Here is a 16,619-nt window from a genome sequence, read left to right on the forward strand (position 1 = left end):
GTTTTTTTTAGACTGTTCAAGTGATTGTCCAGGCTCGACTTGGTGAGAAGATTTGTACTCGTTCATCTTCATCCCCAACGGGTTCAGATTGGGTAAAATTCCTATTCTTTGCTAAGGGATGTACTATGGCCTTTGTCACAAAGAATTACAGTACAATAATAAGGAATACTATTAATAGGATTACTAAATCATAACATTAAAATATCTAATTCTATTTGATTCAATCACTTGGAAAGTATTGTTCTTCATCGAATGTTAGTCCTGGATTTATTTGGCTCTTGGCTTTCTACTGTAATAGGTGAAAAGCTTAGTCTTTAGAACACAAAAATATCTTGTTACCTAATCCTTGTAATAGGTCATTAGCATTTTCAACCAACCACAGTTTGGGTCTTTGATGCAGGATATCTCAGATGGGGAAGGAAGAAGTGAATGAATGTTCTTAATCAGTCAAAGCAATGCCTGCAGTACCCAACATACAGTCTGACTACTTTATGTTTCCATAATGTTCCATGTGCGTGCTTAACCCCAAATCTCTTTTGTTTTCTAGTTCAATTTAGCAATCAAAGACATCCCAGAGGTTACACATGAAGCAAAGAAGGCACTGGCAGGGCAGCTTCCCGCCGTCGGGAGATCCATGTGTGTGGAGATCTCACTCAAGACTTCTGAGGTAAGGTTCTGGCCAGGATGGCATTTTAATTTGGCACTCAAAGCTCTTCACACTCTGGTTCCAGCTCAGCCTGATTTCTGCCCGTTTCTTCTCTGAACTTCTCATCATTCTCTCGGGGGGGCGTGGTTTTTGTACTTGTTCTTCCAACCACCTGGAATAGGCTTTGCCCTCATCTTCACATATATCATGTATGATTGAGATGTTCTCATCCTTCAAGACTCATATGCTCTAGAAAATCTCCCCTTTCTAGAGGGAGAGGAAACTATTCCCCTTAGACTTCCCATGTGCTTTGTTTATATTTGTTTCTAGAGAATAATTTGCTATATTATGATTTTTTAAAAATATTTTTTGCTCACTGTGTTCTGTGTTAAGATCAAGGCTGTTATTGTTACTTGTATGTTTATTAATCTATTTCCATTACAGGATTGTGAGACTGCATGGTATAATGAAAGGCAGATGGAGTTTGCTGCTATATAGACCCAAGTTTAGGTCCCAGCTGAGTGACTTTGGCCAAATTACTCAATCCCACTCTCACCAACACCATCAAACTGACACTTCAGTCTTGCAGGGCTACAATATTTTTTCATTTAATTCTTATTTCTAAATTGGATAACATGATATACAGTAGGCGATCATCATATGTTCCTACTCATACTTTACACTTTTTTTCTGGAGGTCAGCAGCTATGCCACATCTTATTTATCTTTGTGGTTCTTCAAATTCTTTTCTAAATGAGGCAGGATATAAATAAATAATCATCTCTGTGCCTAACACAGTGCCTGGGATGGCACATAGTAGGCTCTCAGTGAATTTTGTTGAATGAATGATGTCACTACTTATTCCATGGAAACCTTAGGACCAAATTAAAAAACTTCCTATTCTTCTTTATTGAATTGCCAGTTTATACTATAATTTATTTTTCTTAGTGATCCATAGGGAGTCCCAAAGTAATCCTTAGAAGAACTCTCTCCTCTCCCAGGCATCTGTGAAATAGGACCATAAACTTCTGATTGTCATAGAGAAACCACACCGACTTGTCTTGGATTCTTCCTACTATCCAGTCATTCCTTAATTTTGGGGCGGGGGGGATTCAAAATTCATTATGTCATTTAGAAATGACAATGTAATGAGAAGAATATATATTAAGGATACATATTTAAATTTGATCTGGAACCAGTAAAAGTTCTCTATTCCACAAACTAACCCAAGCTTACTCCCAAACCTAAAAGAATAGCCCTTTCAAACTAATTAGTAAAAAGGTTACTTGTTTTCAAAGGTATGGGACTATCCTTCTCACTCAGTGACACATAGGATTATTACCGGGTTGAGAGAGATTCTGGCTTTAGTCTTATTTTTTTCTTTCCCACCCACTAGACTAAGTCTGTTCAGAGTAACACAGAGAGACTCTGAATAGTTTGGCTAAAGACATGAGATAAAAAGATTTTAAGGAGCTTGTTAAGGTATTCTTTAATTGTGGATGTCACCTAAAAATACCCCTTATAGAGTTGGAGAGAAAGGCCCTCTCCATCATTGAAAGTGTAGGCCTTTCTGAAGAGTACATAGCAAAAGTCTTAGAAGTATGAATACCCTTTGATCTAATGATTCTAATTCTGGAAATTTGCCTTAAGAAATTAGTTCAGAGTATGTGCAAAGTTTTAGTCTCAAGGCTATTTATCACAATGTTGTTTGTAATAGTAAAAAATTAGAAGCAACCTGTATGTCCAAGTATGATGGGATAAAATGATTGCCTTATGGTGGAATACTATGCAACTGTTAAAAACAATGCAGAATTTTTAATTATAAGGACAATTCCATGTTGTATTTATTAATAAAAAATCAATAAAAATAGTATATATAGTATAATTTCACTTTTATTTAGTAAAGTGGATGATTGGATTATAAACTGATCTCTTTTTTGCTTATTCATACTTTCTAATATATTTTATAGTGATTGTATACAGTGCTTTGTTATAAGAAAAAAGAAGGTAACTAAAAAAAAAATAAAATGAATATTTTTCATTGGTTCCATATACAGGGAGATTCCATGGAGCTAGAAATTTGGTGTCTTGAAATGAATGAAAAGTAAGTGCTCTGTTTTAGGGTCCTTGGTTGTGGTGGCTGAGGATAAAGCAGTGAAAAGCAGGGCTTTGTTATCAGTTATGGAGGGTGTTTTGACCACTTAAAATCAGTAGGTCTTTGCTACAATTTGCTTCATGCTTGGCTTCCAGCCCAGGCACAGAGATGACCTTCAGAGGGAGTGTCAGTCCAGAGAGACTCAGACACCACAGGGAAAAGAGCAGAGAGAAAGCTGAAAAGGGTTTGTTGTTTTCCCGGAGTACAGATAGTTCTTTGATTAAATCCTTTGGGAGCTCTTATAACATGACTTCTCTATTTTGTCTGTTTTCTGTGTGGCAGACATCCAATAAGATGTCCCCTCACGACTCCTTTTTACATATTATGTTGGTCGTGGATTGAAAATACATGTTTTTTCCCTCCTACATTTTCTTCTTTCAAGACAGATTAGCTTACTTCCTGTCTGAAGTTTCAGTTTTCAAGAAGAGTATACATATAGGAAAATTGAGGAAATAGCAACACATCAAAAGAAAATTGATAGTAATAAGTATATGTGGTATTTAAAAAAAGAGAAAGCAGAATTGCCAGGTTATATTCCAAAATTTTAGTGCCAGACTTTCCTTCAGATTTCCTGTTAGATGTATAGAGGTAGACAACTCATGAGATAGTACATTGAAATTATGTTTGCACCTTCAGTAATGTAATAGCAACATTGAATTACTGTTTTTAAGTGTGTTGCTTTAATTCTTAGATAACTGCTTCAGAGCTAGAAAAAATATATTGGGTGCCTTTTGGGGCCTATCTCCCAGTGTCTTAATGCATATGAAAATGAAACTTTGCCTTGTCTCAACAATCCGTTGATAAACTGACAAAGAACTCTATAATACTTATACTTTTAGTTCAAAGCGTGTTTTCATAATAAATTTAATCTTATACAGTTCCAGTGTTAATTTGCAGCCATCTCTATTGAATGTAATACTCTGTGAATAGTATATTTGGACAAAGCAGTTTATGTTCTATCAGAATGTAGGAATAATGCCAACAAATTAATCTTCATCACTAGATGGAAAATAATATCTTATATCATTTGCATTTCTCTTTTTCATTTTACTTTAGTTGAATAGGAGAATGCTGATAGTTTCTATGTGCTCTGCAGGTGTGATAAAGAAATCAAAGTTTCCTACACAGTGTACAACAGACTGTCATTGCTGCTGAAGTCTCTCCTTGCTATAACTAGAGTGACACCAGCTTACAGACTCTCCAGAAAACAAGGGCATGAATATGTCATATTGTACAGGTAAACAGCGTGGCTGCTTACTTCTTGACTCACTGGTTGGCCTCATCGCTTTACATATTGTCTAACTGGCATTCAGGTATTATTCAGGTATTCTGTGATTAATTTTCAGACGAATGCTTGGGTAGTTGATGCTATAGCTTTACTTTGATTGTCTACCCATTCTCCCTTATGAACCTCAGCTTTCTAAAGCTACCAAGTTCTTTGTCCTTTTGTATTTTGTCCTTCTTGGATTTTGAGGTCCTACTGATACACATCTCAAAGCTGGAAAAGGAGCTTAAGACTTTAAAAAATAGACTATTTTGGGAAGAGTCCATAGCCTTCTGTATTCTCGAGTTAAATTAAAACTTTTTGTCTAACAAATTGCTAATTCAGTTTGTTTTTAGTCAGTCATTTGTGGATGTAAAGAACCGAGTATCTTGAAATATTTCACCTCCACACCTATTTATTGAGTACCTTTCTAATGTAAGCATTGTCCTAGGCCCAAGGAAGAACTATACAGAGGCCCTGCCTTTCAGGTGTTTCTAATCTAATGGGGGAAACAATTTGGTACTTGTATAATTACAGAAAAAGCAGGATTTGAAAACTGCATAGTAGTATCAGGAAAAAAATACTGGGAGAACACAGGAAGAGAAAGTTTGTTCTGGCTGGGAGAAACGAGACAGGATTCATGGAGAAAATGGCCGTTAAGCTAGACCTTAAGGCAGAGAGAATTTCAGCTGGTAGAAGTGAGGAAGAAAGATCATTCTGGGTGGGGAGTACAACAGATGGCAAGGCACAGAAGTAGGGGTGGGGTGTGAGCTGTACTCAGATTGTCCAGTGGACCAGAGTAGCGGTCTAAAGGATATGTAGGAAATTGTGAGAGCAGAGCATGGAAAGCCAGAAGTTCTCAAATCATCCAAGACTCTTTTCTTTCCTATTAGTGATGAGCCATTGGATTTAGCCTTTTGAGTACATGTATAGAGCTGATTTTGAGAAGAATTAGTATAGCAGGATGGAAGGACTAAGGATTAGAGACTTAACTAGTTCTGTTGAAACAATCCAGTACCTGAGATAATTAATTATCAAGTTATTCTTTAACTTTCTTAGCAATAATCTAGCAACCCTACCCATGTTTATTTTTCCAAGTCTTTAATACATTTTTCTAGTCTTCTCTATAGTCTTCCTAGGTTTCAAGTTCAGTATTCCATTTGAAAACTACTAGACTTTTCAGATACAAAAGAAAGATTACTTTCTAACTCTTACTTCCCATTTACCTATGCTAAGGCCCCTTCATTTTTTTTTTTTATAAGTAGCCATACTACGCTACTAATCATCAGCTTAGTTAACTATGACTTCTAGTCCTTTTCATATTAGTGTTTAAAGTCTTCTTTTCTCCTGTATCTTTGGAGTAATACAGTATTTATTACTGTTTATCATTTAGAAGTACTTTTGGATGCAAATAACTGTGGTTTAAACCATAGAAAAGTGGTTTCAGAGGTAGATTTGGCTCCTTTTTTTCCCTTTTATACTGTTGTCGACAGGTTGACAGTATAGCTTTATACCATAAAAGAATAGCCTTGTCTTTTTTTAAAAGCTGTATTATCATTTTTCTCCTTGACCCTTTAGATTTGATTATGTCATTGTAGAATTACATTGTTATAAAAACATCCTAGATTTGTCATTCAAAACTGAATTAATGTTTTGTACTCTACTATCTGTGAAGAAAACTTGCTTAGCATCTGAATGGCATAAAGAGTCTAGCCAAGGAAAGGTTTAACATGATTAGGTTGTTTTAAGCACTGTACCAGTATTCAAATTTGTAGTGAGCTATTAAGCGTCAGCTTTTATTAGAGGGTATCTAGCAAAATCTCTTTTGGCAACACTTCGTTAACGTCATTTCTATATTACTTTATGGCAGGAGTCAGCAAAGTAGTTAACAGACCATCTGCTTGTTTTTATATTTTAGAACATAGCCACCCTATTAGTTTACATATCATCAATGGTACTTTTGCAAGACAACAACAAAGATAAATAGTTGCCACCAACCATATGGCCCCCAAGCCTAAAATATTTACTATTTAATCCTTTTAACAAAAGTTTGCTGATTTCTGCTTTATGGTGCTGTTACTTCGAGCATGTATTTCAGATGTTTTTTTCCCAAATGGGGCTATAATCTGAGACCTAGGATTCAGATTTATCCTGAATCTCATCCCTGAATTATCCTTATCTCATTTGTAACACTTAACCATAGGGCTTTGTACATCGTTGGTGTTTAGTTTTTAACAATGTTACTTGAAAAAATATATTTTGAGTGTTTTCTAATTTAGACTTTTAGCTAACATAGACTGGCCTTCCAAGATTGGTGGAAAGGTTCTACTATATTTATATTTTCAGAATACTCTCACTTAATTATTCTATGGTGGAAAAGATTTTCTAATTTTTTAACCAGTTTTCTTTGGAATGACTTGACAAGCACAGAGAGCTCTTTTTAATTGAAAACCACTCTTCAAAATCTAGTACCTTCTGTTGCATATTTGAAAATTACAAAGAGTAGATCTTAAAAGTTCTCATCACAAGTAAAAAAAGTTCTATAACTGTATGGTGACAGTTATAAACTTATTGTGGTGATCATTTCACTATATATAAATATTGAATCACGTCGTACATCTGAAACTAATATAATGTTATATGTCAGTTATACTTCAATTAAAAGAAAACTAGTACTTTCTAATATTAGTTCCAGATCTGTTTGCCAATTTTATTTATATATTCTTTATTTTCTAGTAGATATACTTTAAAAACATGTTGCAGAAGTGGGAAGAAGAAACTTAAATAGCAGTTTCCACTTGATTATTATTTTCCTCATTTTTTTAACCAAACCTCTCTATATACACTGTTAGGAGGGATGTTCATACAGATAAGAAGGGTTTGTTTTGTTTATTTTGTTTCTAGATGTTTTGGCTATAGAGGCCATTAGAATAAAGAATCAGGTAACATTTCTTCTTCTTTCTTCCTTACAGAATATATTTTGGGGAAGTTCAGCTGAGTGGCTTAGGAGAAGGTATGTATTAGGTTAAAACACATTTGTAGTGTTAAGAGCTTGTGTGCTGCCTGTAATGATATGTACCTTGTGATTTTAATATGTATAATATGAATAAGGAAAAGAGGTAGGTGGTCCAAACAGCTGCCAGGGAAATGACTGAATAATTTTCCCCAATTTCCAATAACTCAGTATTCTTTCTTATTCTTTATACAATTGTTGGTTTCCTGATTTTCTACAATGAGCATGTTAAATGTTTGCGATGAACATCAGTTTTGAAAAATTGGAAATGAAACCAAGAAAACCAGGAAAGCTTGGTTGGAAGTATCACCTGCAAGGCCCTGGCTCTTTTCCATACTTAGTTCTGAGGTGGCAGCTTGAGTGGACTTGCCGTTACTTCTTAAATATAAAGAATCATATTTACAAATATAAATATGAGTGACAAACTCCTAGTGCCTTTTTGCTGTCTCATTGGATATGTGACACATCTGGGCAGGGTTGGTTAGGACTCACTCAAGCTTCAGTATTAATAAGTTTTACCTCTTTGAAGGTAGTTTTATCTGCAAATAGAATGCTGTTTCTCCTGATAGTATTAGGTCAATATAAAATTAATTGAAAGAAAAAAATAATAAACACACACACAGAGACACACACACGAAATCGAGACCGCTGCCCTCAAGGTGCTAAGTGGATAATACCAGAGATTGTATAGGTTGAATGATTCACGGAATGACAGACTGGGGGGCAATGTCAGTATTCTCTGGAAAAAAAGCTAATTGTTTATCTCTTCTCCTAGGTTTCCAGACAGTTCGTGTTGGGACAGTGGGTACCCCTGTGGGCACCATTACTCTTTCTTGTGCCTACAGAATTAACTTGGCATTCATGTCCACCAGGTGAGGAAAGGGTGTTGGAATCCAAAAGAACTCTTCCAAAGATATTAAATTTTTTCTCACCCAAACTCCATGGCTAAGCCTACAGTTCAGCTTTGCCATTGCTGAAATCAGTCCCCTTTTAAAGTATAAAATAGAGAGTTCAGATTCCAGATTAGAGAATCTGAGTGTTGCAGAGCCAACAATGTAGAGATGGTGGTTTATATTTAGAGGTGCAATAGTTAAGGCTCTAGTGGTTCCTGCTGATAGGTATTGGGTGGGGGGCCTTCTGAGGCCTTCAGCGGGGCTGGCAAGCCATTCAAACAAATACCGTAATCTTATTGCATTTCAGGCAATTTGAGAGGACCCCACCTATCATGGGGATTATCATTGATCACTTTGTGGACCGTCCCTATCCCAGCTCCTCTACCATGCACCCCTGCAATTACAGGTGAGGAATGTGACAGGTACCTTCCCAAACTGCTAGGCAGAAGCATCCATCTTTCACAGGTACATAGAGCACCTTTATTAGCAGTCACTGATGGACAGAAAGCACAGATAGAGACACCACAAGGAGAGAGAAAGAATGGCTAGCTTCCTTTCGTGCTGCTGCCTGTAAGGCACACCAGGACTTGGGGTATACAGAATGTCTCAAAATTCTTGGACATGTTGGATCTTGACAGTAGCGATTTGACTTTTCATTTGATTTTACCTAGAGACTATAAGAGTGGCAGTAACTTATAGAATGCCCTTTGCCAATTAAATGGTTTTCAGGCTGCTATTTGCATAATTCAGTTGTACGTCAGAATCAGACATCTCTTAGTCTAGGTCCCAGAAAACAGTATTCTCTAGAATTTGGGATAGATGTGTGTCAGGAAGGATACTACGTGTATGTGAAAGACCTGTGAAGTTGCATAGGTTTGTCTTTGGAGTCTAGACTTTTGTTTCCCTGCATTGTGTCGCTGACAGTTCTTTGGCCCCAACACTGGCTATGCCTAAGAAAATATTCTCAAATGATATGTCAGGTAAGATGTTTGGGTTTAAAAAAAGCCATTGTCAACCTCTTGATGCTGCTTTCTGGAAATGTTTAAAATTCTGAAGGACTCAACACAGCTCTCTTGCCATTATGAACTCTGCCTGAAACAATCGTCACAGCCTGCATCTTTATGTAACCTCCCTTTGTGTCCTTTCTAAAATTGATTGCCATCACCATAAAATTCATGATTTCTTTTCCCCTCACTATAGAACCGCTGGTGAGGACACTGGAGTAACATATCCTTCAGTGGAAGATTCTCAAGAAGTGTGTACCACCTCTTTTTCCACCTCGCCTCCATCCCAGGTAGGGGGAAATGGGTTCTGGGGTGGTGGTAGTTATTTGGTCCATATATGGGCCTTATGAAATGGTGTCAAAATTTAGTTTCTTTTGGTGGCGGTAAGGGCGATTGTTTCGAGGGGCTTCTTTTAAGAGATGAGGGAGATCCTTTTATCCAGTAGGTAATATTGCAGTATTTTAGTCTGTAACCATTCTTAACCCATAAGATTACATGTTATCTTTACCTTCCTGGGGACATCTTAAAATTCCCTAGAAAATCAGTCACGGAATTCCACATGCATTCTCATACCAGAGAGATCCTCTAACCTATACTTTTTCATTGGGTAGCTACTTCTCGTTTGAAGTGGTAAATATGGTTCCTAATAATGGAAGGAGCACAAAAGGAACAAATAACTATTTAGCATAAATTGCCAATAAGAAGCCAGCAATGCAGTTTTTCTTAATAGTGTACATAGATTTCTGTCTATCTACATTCTCTATCTGAACATTTTGAACCATTCTCCAGTTGAGTCCATCTTCAATGTCAGACTGAATTTCAGGCCCCAAACAATGTTAGCTTCCCCAGAGGAGGTACCTATGTAGCCTTGTTGTATAATATACTCTACTGAGACTGCTTCAGCTAAGGAATCATTTTTGCCAGCTGACTGAATTTCAAGACATATTTCTTTCTTTCCACCCTGTCATTCATCACCTGCCTCATCGCCTGCAGATTCCTGCTCTACCTGCCCATCATCCCTGTTATTCCCTCTCCTGTCTTTCACTTTAGGCACTAGACCAATTCAGTTCTACTTTCCTTTAAACTAGCTCCAGAATACCCCTTTCACCCTCTTACTTTGGGGGCTCAGCAAATTAATTGGCTATCTACAAGTTATTTTCTCTGTTTATTAAATTAAGAAAAAATTTAAATTTATCTCATCCTGGCCGTTAGGAGATACAGGATTACAATTATGATTCTAATCCATTTCAAAAGTAGAAGTTAGGCACAAAAGCTAACTTAAATGTGTGTGAAAGACATTACAGATTCCACAGATACTATTATTTCTATTGTCCCAATTTAGAGTTAAAGAAGTTCTTATTGTAAAGTTGCCTAATAGGTTGGTTTGGGGGTATGGGGATTGGTATTCCCCTCCCCACATCAATATACGTAAGCGTGAGTGTTGCCATTGCCCTGGGAGTGTAGCTTCTGGCACACTACTGGCCTAGAGCAATCAGACCCCAAAAAGGGGGAAAGTCCATTTCCTTAATAGTACACATTAGTGGGAGTAGATTATTTTTTAGATAATCAAAATGTGAATATGTCAAGCTTAATGTTTATTAAACAGTTTCATTGTGTTTTACAAGTGATAAATTCATAAACAATAAAGTTGTGAACTTAGGAGCTATGAGGGATGGCGAAGCTGGGCCTTAGTAAATCAATTTATCTTTTTCTCTGATACAGTGGACATTTGACCCAACTCCAGAAGTAAAGGGAAGTTTAGTAGTTTCTGATGTTTTCATAAAAATTTGTTGACCTGTGTAAGAACCTATCTTTTTCATGGATTCAGTGTGTTTTCACAATTTAAAAGTAGATCACACCAAGATCTTATCAATATTGAGCACCCCATGGGTGAGCTCTGTCCCTATCCCTGAGCACCTCTAATCAAGCTGGTACAGTTTGGTGCAGAAATACTCATTTTGAACAGAGAGAGAAAATCATTTGCCATCAGGTTTTCTCATTCCCGTAAATACTGAAATTGTTTCTTCTTTGGTTTAGCTTAGGAAATTGCGTAATTATTCAACAACTTCTATTTGAGCTTTTACTAGAGTCCAATAAATACATGTTAATGTGACGTTTATTTTGCCAACAAAACAAGAATCATCATCATTTGGGCAGAGTTGAGTCAAGAAATAGTTGCGACCCTGATCCTGCTGCTGTGACTTAAGGTTCCCACTCCAGTACTAAGCATTAATCAGCTAATTGGTGAAACTTATTAAAGATGGAACAGCAAGATCCAAAATAATCATCATGCCCAGAATTTGCTTTGAAATCATAAGAGTTTTCAAAGTGCCCTAGCTCTTACTCCATCAAGTTCTCCTACACCATCAGGGAGTATGAGAACACACAGAGTTCCAGCCAACAATGTCAACTGTTTAAACCGGTCTCTGAAGATTCTGGGTCTCCAGAAAAAGACCTTCACTCTAACAGTTTAATCTCAACATCCTCATTCATCCTGAGCACACCTTGTCTGCTCTCAGGCCCTTCTTATTGGAGATTGTTCTCTAATGTCCTCCTAGTCCTCTTGACTAAACACAGACCAATGCTTGGTTCAAGTTTCCCTGGTTTGCCAAGTCATTCCAGCTTGACTCAGCTTTGTTTTCCACCTGTTCTTCAGGGAGGCACGCATGCAATGGAACACCCTGGGATAAACATCTTTTCAGACCCTTCCAAGTTGTCCTTTTGGGAAGGCGGTCATGCAGCTTTCTCCCTGCTTCACGCCTGACTTCCATTGTGTATTTCAGCTTCTGTTGCTACTGCCCCTTCGGAGTTTCTTCACTTCTTTCTCAAGTCCTTTTTCTTTTTTCTTGTTCTTCTGTCTCTGTTTGTATCCGTACACAGTGTGTGTTTACTGTCACAAAGGCACATTTTCAGACCCCTACTCCTGTGGTGACGGATACCCTGAGGGTCCCTATGGCTGGACTGGCCTTTTCCCATCAAGTGAGTCCATACTGGGAATAAGGGGATATATCAGATGGTATCTTTTTATTTAAAAATTGTAAATAAAGTATAGAGTATAGCCATTTAAATGTCCCCAAGTGTTCTGTTGGTTATTTTGAGGCTTGGCAATTGATTTTTAATAGGACGCATCCCTAGCAGAGCAGCCTAAAATAGGATTTTTCACTTGTCCCTCCTCCTCCTACCATTGATGTGAAAAATATAGGGAATTAATTATATCTTATTTCCAAATAAATAGCCCAAGAGTAGTATTCTTTTTTTTTTTCAACATAAATAGGAACCTTCCCATACCCAGTGGTGATGGAGGGTGTGATTAGAGAAGACACCTTCTGTTTTAAAGGGTCCTCAAGGACAAAGGAGAAAATAGAATGACCTGGGAAAAACTGATAACTTTGCCTCCAAGTTCTGCCCAGGCTTGTGTTCCACATTCTTCTGGGCTGGAAACCAAAACGGTTAGCTGAGCCCCTTTGTAAAGGGGAGCGAGGGGTTCATTTGAGGTCTTTGGAAGGCTGCAGAGCCAGGAACCTCAACCCCACTGCAACAAGTCTCTGATGTCTCATCTACAAAGTAATGGCCTGATCTGTCTTGAACCTTTACATCAGGCCCCTGTACCATGAAGATGTGGGCTGGGATTCATTCCTCATCTCTCTACTGATCTGGATCATTAGTCGTACTTCAGGATTGCCTATTTTGTCCTCCTCCTTTCCTCTGCCCCTCTTTGTTTTTCTCTTGCTTAGCTCTCAAGCTCTCGCCTTTCCTATCAGCCTGCTGCCCTGGGCATTGGATCAGCTGACCTGGCTTATCCAGTAGTGTTTGCTGCTGGCTTAAACACCACACACCCTCACCAGGTATCTTTAAAGATGGGGAGGACCCTGTGGGCTCCTGTGCTGCCTCTCCTGCCCTGAGGCAGTTGAGGGGCCTCTTGATACATCAGTTTTATTCCAAAGCAAAGCTCTTCTGTGACTTTGGAGGACTAACATGACTCTGAGAGAAAGGGACCTGTTAGACTCCAGAAAGGAAAGAAGAGCTTCCCAAGTGTTTTCTCTCTTTCCTTTTCCCTCTGTAGTCATTGCCATGCATGTCTCCCATTAACTGAGTCCCAGAGAAGATAAAGAGCCAAGGCCTCTGCCCACTGGGTGGCAGCATTGGTGATGGAAAAGCTCGAAAGCAGATACCATCATGCTAGGCCGTGAGTGTCCCCTCCTGCCTGACACTGCCACGATTCACTGTATTTTTTCATTTTTCCCCAAAGCTAATGGTTCCTGGGAAGGAAGGTGGGGTACCCCTTGCTCCCAACCAGCCTGCCCACGGTGCCCAGGCTGATCAGGAGAGATTGGCAACCTACACCCCTTCTGACGGGGCCCACTGTGCTGCCACACCTTCCAGCAGGTGAGTTCACGTCTTGGCTCTGCCGCTGCTCAGGCCAGCCAGAGGCCTCTCTTCCCTGACACGTATGCTTATTTGGTATTAGGAAAGAATAGCTTTCAGCATTGGCTCAGGCTTGGCATTTGCACCCAAAATGTGGAATCTTTTAAGTTCCTGATAAGAATCTTATTTGCAGCTGGTATGTAAGGAAGCTAACAGCAAACGACAGGTGCTTGGCTCTTATCTGAAGGAGTTTTTCAGATGTTTTTCTCTTACTCCAAGATTTATTCCCTTGAAGTCAGTCTTCAGTGTTTCTTGAGGACCAGAGCAGGATATTTATCATAATCCTGAAGCCTGGAGCCACAATGTGCCTGCGGTGGTAGTTGGGATTGATTTTCTGCTATGTGAGTGCCTCAGGGAGATCCTTTAGAAACAACTGTTTTTCCTCATTAAAAATTTTTTTTTAATTTTTGTCTTTTTTGGTTACAGAAGTAATACATTCTGTGAAATTCAAATTATAAAGACATTGATTAGGTAGAAAATGAATGTTCTTATAATCCCACCCTGCATCTTCTTTTACAAGACAGCAGGATCCCAGAAGGGTTAAGTAATTTGCCTGGAGCAGTCAGTTTGCAGAGTGGCCCGACACAAGCCTAGCTGTTTGGACTATAAGTCCAGCTCACTCTTTCCATTACACTCTAAGTTCTCCCATGGGAAGCTGAGGCTGTCTCGATCTGACCTGTCCTCCCTTGACTGGAAGGCCCCAGAGATAATGACGTTAGTTGCCCCACCACATCCTCATCTTAAATGAACTTTTGGATAATAGAAATTCCTGGTATATATTTTTTTTCATTCCCACAGTGGAGTGGTGGGAAGGGAATTGTTTGGGAAGATCTTTTTGCTCCATCTATCAAGAAGAATAATTACTTTCATTCCTGATTTCCCAAACTTACCCTTCCTCCTGTTAATAATCAGAGGAAGATCCTGTCAGTCATTTTACACTTCAGTTTTCTGAGCCTCGACTCCTGGGGCACGTCTGAGGGTAGCTAAAGATAGGACCCCGTGTAGCGGATTCTTAAATACGGTGGTCCAAGCTCAGGCCTTTCCTTAGTGCAGGTCTTCCCTGCTGGCTGGAGTCCAGAGGACAGTCGGAGTACACAGTCCTCCTCCCCACTTTTGGCCTAAGGAGCATTCCTATCCCTTGCTTCTTGAGGGCTATGACTGCTGGTCTGGCAGCCACAATATGGACCCCTGTTTCTGCTGCTTGGAGCCTTCCTGTCATCCAGGACTCAGCATCAATCTGGAGGGCTGGAGATGGGGGACAATGGGAGCCGCCACATTGAATGTGTCATTGCTAGACCTTGCTGAATGGAGGGATGATTGGGGGTGAGGAGAGAGGAAGGAACGTGGTACAGAGCATGGAGGATCTCATCCCCGGTGATTTGTCATGGGTGGAGAAAGCTCTGGCTATCTAGAGAGTCAAGTCTGAGACTCTTATCTTAGAATAATGGCAGTGTCCCTTGCGATGTAAGGCTTATATTTAACATTGTATACAGTCTTAATGGTATTTTTAGATAACAAATAAGAAGATAGAGAAGAGTTAAAATCTTGAGTCTGAGTCTATAATAGCTTAATATTTAAATTACAGTTGTTTATGAGTGCTGCTTGCCTATATGTATGATTACTGTATGCATGGTAACTGATGTTTATTGTTGATATTTCAGATTAAATTTTATGTAAGGTTTATACAATTGTAACACTAAATTTCACTCACATGTGTATAATTTTTAGTTGTTCCAGGAAATGTAGTCCTCTGCTCTCAAGTCAAAAGAGAGGGTGACAGTGGCAGCAGCTAGACCACATGCTGCCATTTCCCACATGGGAGGTCAGGTGGGGGGCAACTCCTGCCCTAGGCTGCAGCCCCACAACTTGGCGGATTTATGGGCTCTGCTGTGGTTTGAGAATGAGTACCAACATTACCTGTCTTCTCCAGTGAGGATACCGAAACTGTGTCAAACAGCAGTGAGGGACGGGCCTCTCCCCGTGACGTCCTGGAGACCATCTTTGCTCGAAAAGTGGGGGCTTTTGTCAACAAACCCATCAACCAGGTGATTTTTTCTGCCACTGCCACACGTGAGCATGTCTGAGCCATTAGAGTGAGGCTTTTACAGGCAGATCTCAGCCTGGGATCTGTACAGCCACTAAAATGACATGCAGATAGTGTGTCTGTGTGTGTGAATTTTTTGTGAAGAGGATTAATAACCTGTGACATCCTCCAGAGAAAGTTAAGAACTATTGTTCTGTGATCTGCTGAGTCTCCCATCGGAGAGGGCGACTTGACACCATTTAGTATAAACACTGTGCACTGACGTGTCATTGCTTCAGCCTAACTTGAAATAGGATGTTCCTCTTTAGCTCTGCCAGTGAAGAACAATTGTGACTGAATACCTGGAGTCTGGGGGGGCCCTGCCTTCTGTTTGTGCTGTGGGCGTGTGATGAGAAGTGGGGGAGGTTGGTGGGTTTCTGCCAGCACAGGAACCTGAGGGAGGGGAGGTGTGGTCAGCCTGGGTGTGCCTACATGCTGGACCTCCAGGCTTCTGGAGGCCTCTAAGGAAGCATGCAAACTAAGGGAGGGGCGGGCTCTAAAATATTCCCCTGGGTCTCTTCAGGTGACCCTGACCAGTTTGGACATACCCTTTGCCATGTTCGCTCCCAAGAATTTAGAGCTGGAGGATGCCGACCCCATGGTGAGTCCACCATTGACTAAAGTTACCAGTGAGACGGGCGGAGTGGTCATCCTTCCTGGGCGAGTCACTGTTCCTCCACAGACCATTAGCCACGCCCCTCAGCTTATACATTTGCAGCCAGTAGCGAGTCCTTTCATAACTCATGATCATGAACAGTAACTTGCAACCAGTGCACAGAACCAGCCCCTACCTCTGCTTCTTTCTACACCAGGTGAATCCTCCAGATTCCCCAGAGACTGAGTCTCCTCTCCAGGGCAGCCTGCACTCTGATGGCTCCAGTGGGGGCAGCAGTGGCAATACCCACGACGACTTTGTTATGATTGACTTTGTAAGTTGCCGTCACCTTCCTTGACCTCTGCTGTCCCAGGGGAAATAAACAAAGAGGCATCCATTGCACTTGAACCGGACTTCTTTCACAGGGATTAGATGGGCTGGTGCAGACAGAGGGGATGGAACAGGTAGGGTTCCCCTGCCATGCAGTGTATGTGGGGAACCTGCCCTCAAACTCTGCTTGGGGAGACATGTGGAGGCCAGTG

The 16,619-nt window shown here is 39.9% G+C and overlaps 1 protein-coding gene across 5 annotated transcripts in view; it reads left to right on the plus strand.

Moving 5' to 3' along the window:
- ATG13 (autophagy related 13) overlaps positions 1–16,619 on the plus strand; it is a 40,601-nt gene that overhangs the window by 19,779 nt on the left and 4,203 nt on the right. For 3 of the 5 annotated variants that reach the window (XM_039868482.1, XM_039868463.1, XM_039868474.1), the window contains 12 exons: positions 12–92; positions 548–667; positions 2,703–2,749; positions 3,897–4,037; positions 7,037–7,077; positions 7,853–7,949; positions 8,278–8,376; positions 9,171–9,264; positions 13,224–13,360; positions 15,330–15,444; positions 16,006–16,083; positions 16,295–16,411. In XM_039868482.1, the coding sequence (XP_039724416.1) occupies positions 12–92; positions 548–667; positions 2,703–2,749; positions 3,897–4,037; positions 7,037–7,077; positions 7,853–7,949; positions 8,278–8,376; positions 9,171–9,264; positions 13,224–13,360; positions 15,330–15,444; positions 16,006–16,083; positions 16,295–16,411 (1,167 nt within the window). Of the gene's footprint in view, positions 1–11; positions 93–547; positions 668–2,702; positions 2,750–3,896; positions 4,038–7,036; positions 7,078–7,852; positions 7,950–8,277; positions 8,377–9,170; positions 9,265–11,854; positions 11,954–12,708; positions 12,820–13,223; positions 13,361–15,329; positions 15,445–16,005; positions 16,084–16,294; positions 16,412–16,619 lie in introns of all 5 variants that reach the window. The other 2 variants (XM_039868484.1, XM_039868483.1) reach the window with 2 other exon arrangements.

This window comes from Pteropus medius, unplaced genomic scaffold (assembly GCF_902729225.1).
Source record: "Pteropus medius unplaced genomic scaffold, Ma_sr-lr_union100, whole genome shotgun sequence".
Taxonomy (NCBI): domain Eukaryota; kingdom Metazoa; phylum Chordata; class Mammalia; order Chiroptera; family Pteropodidae; genus Pteropus; species Pteropus medius.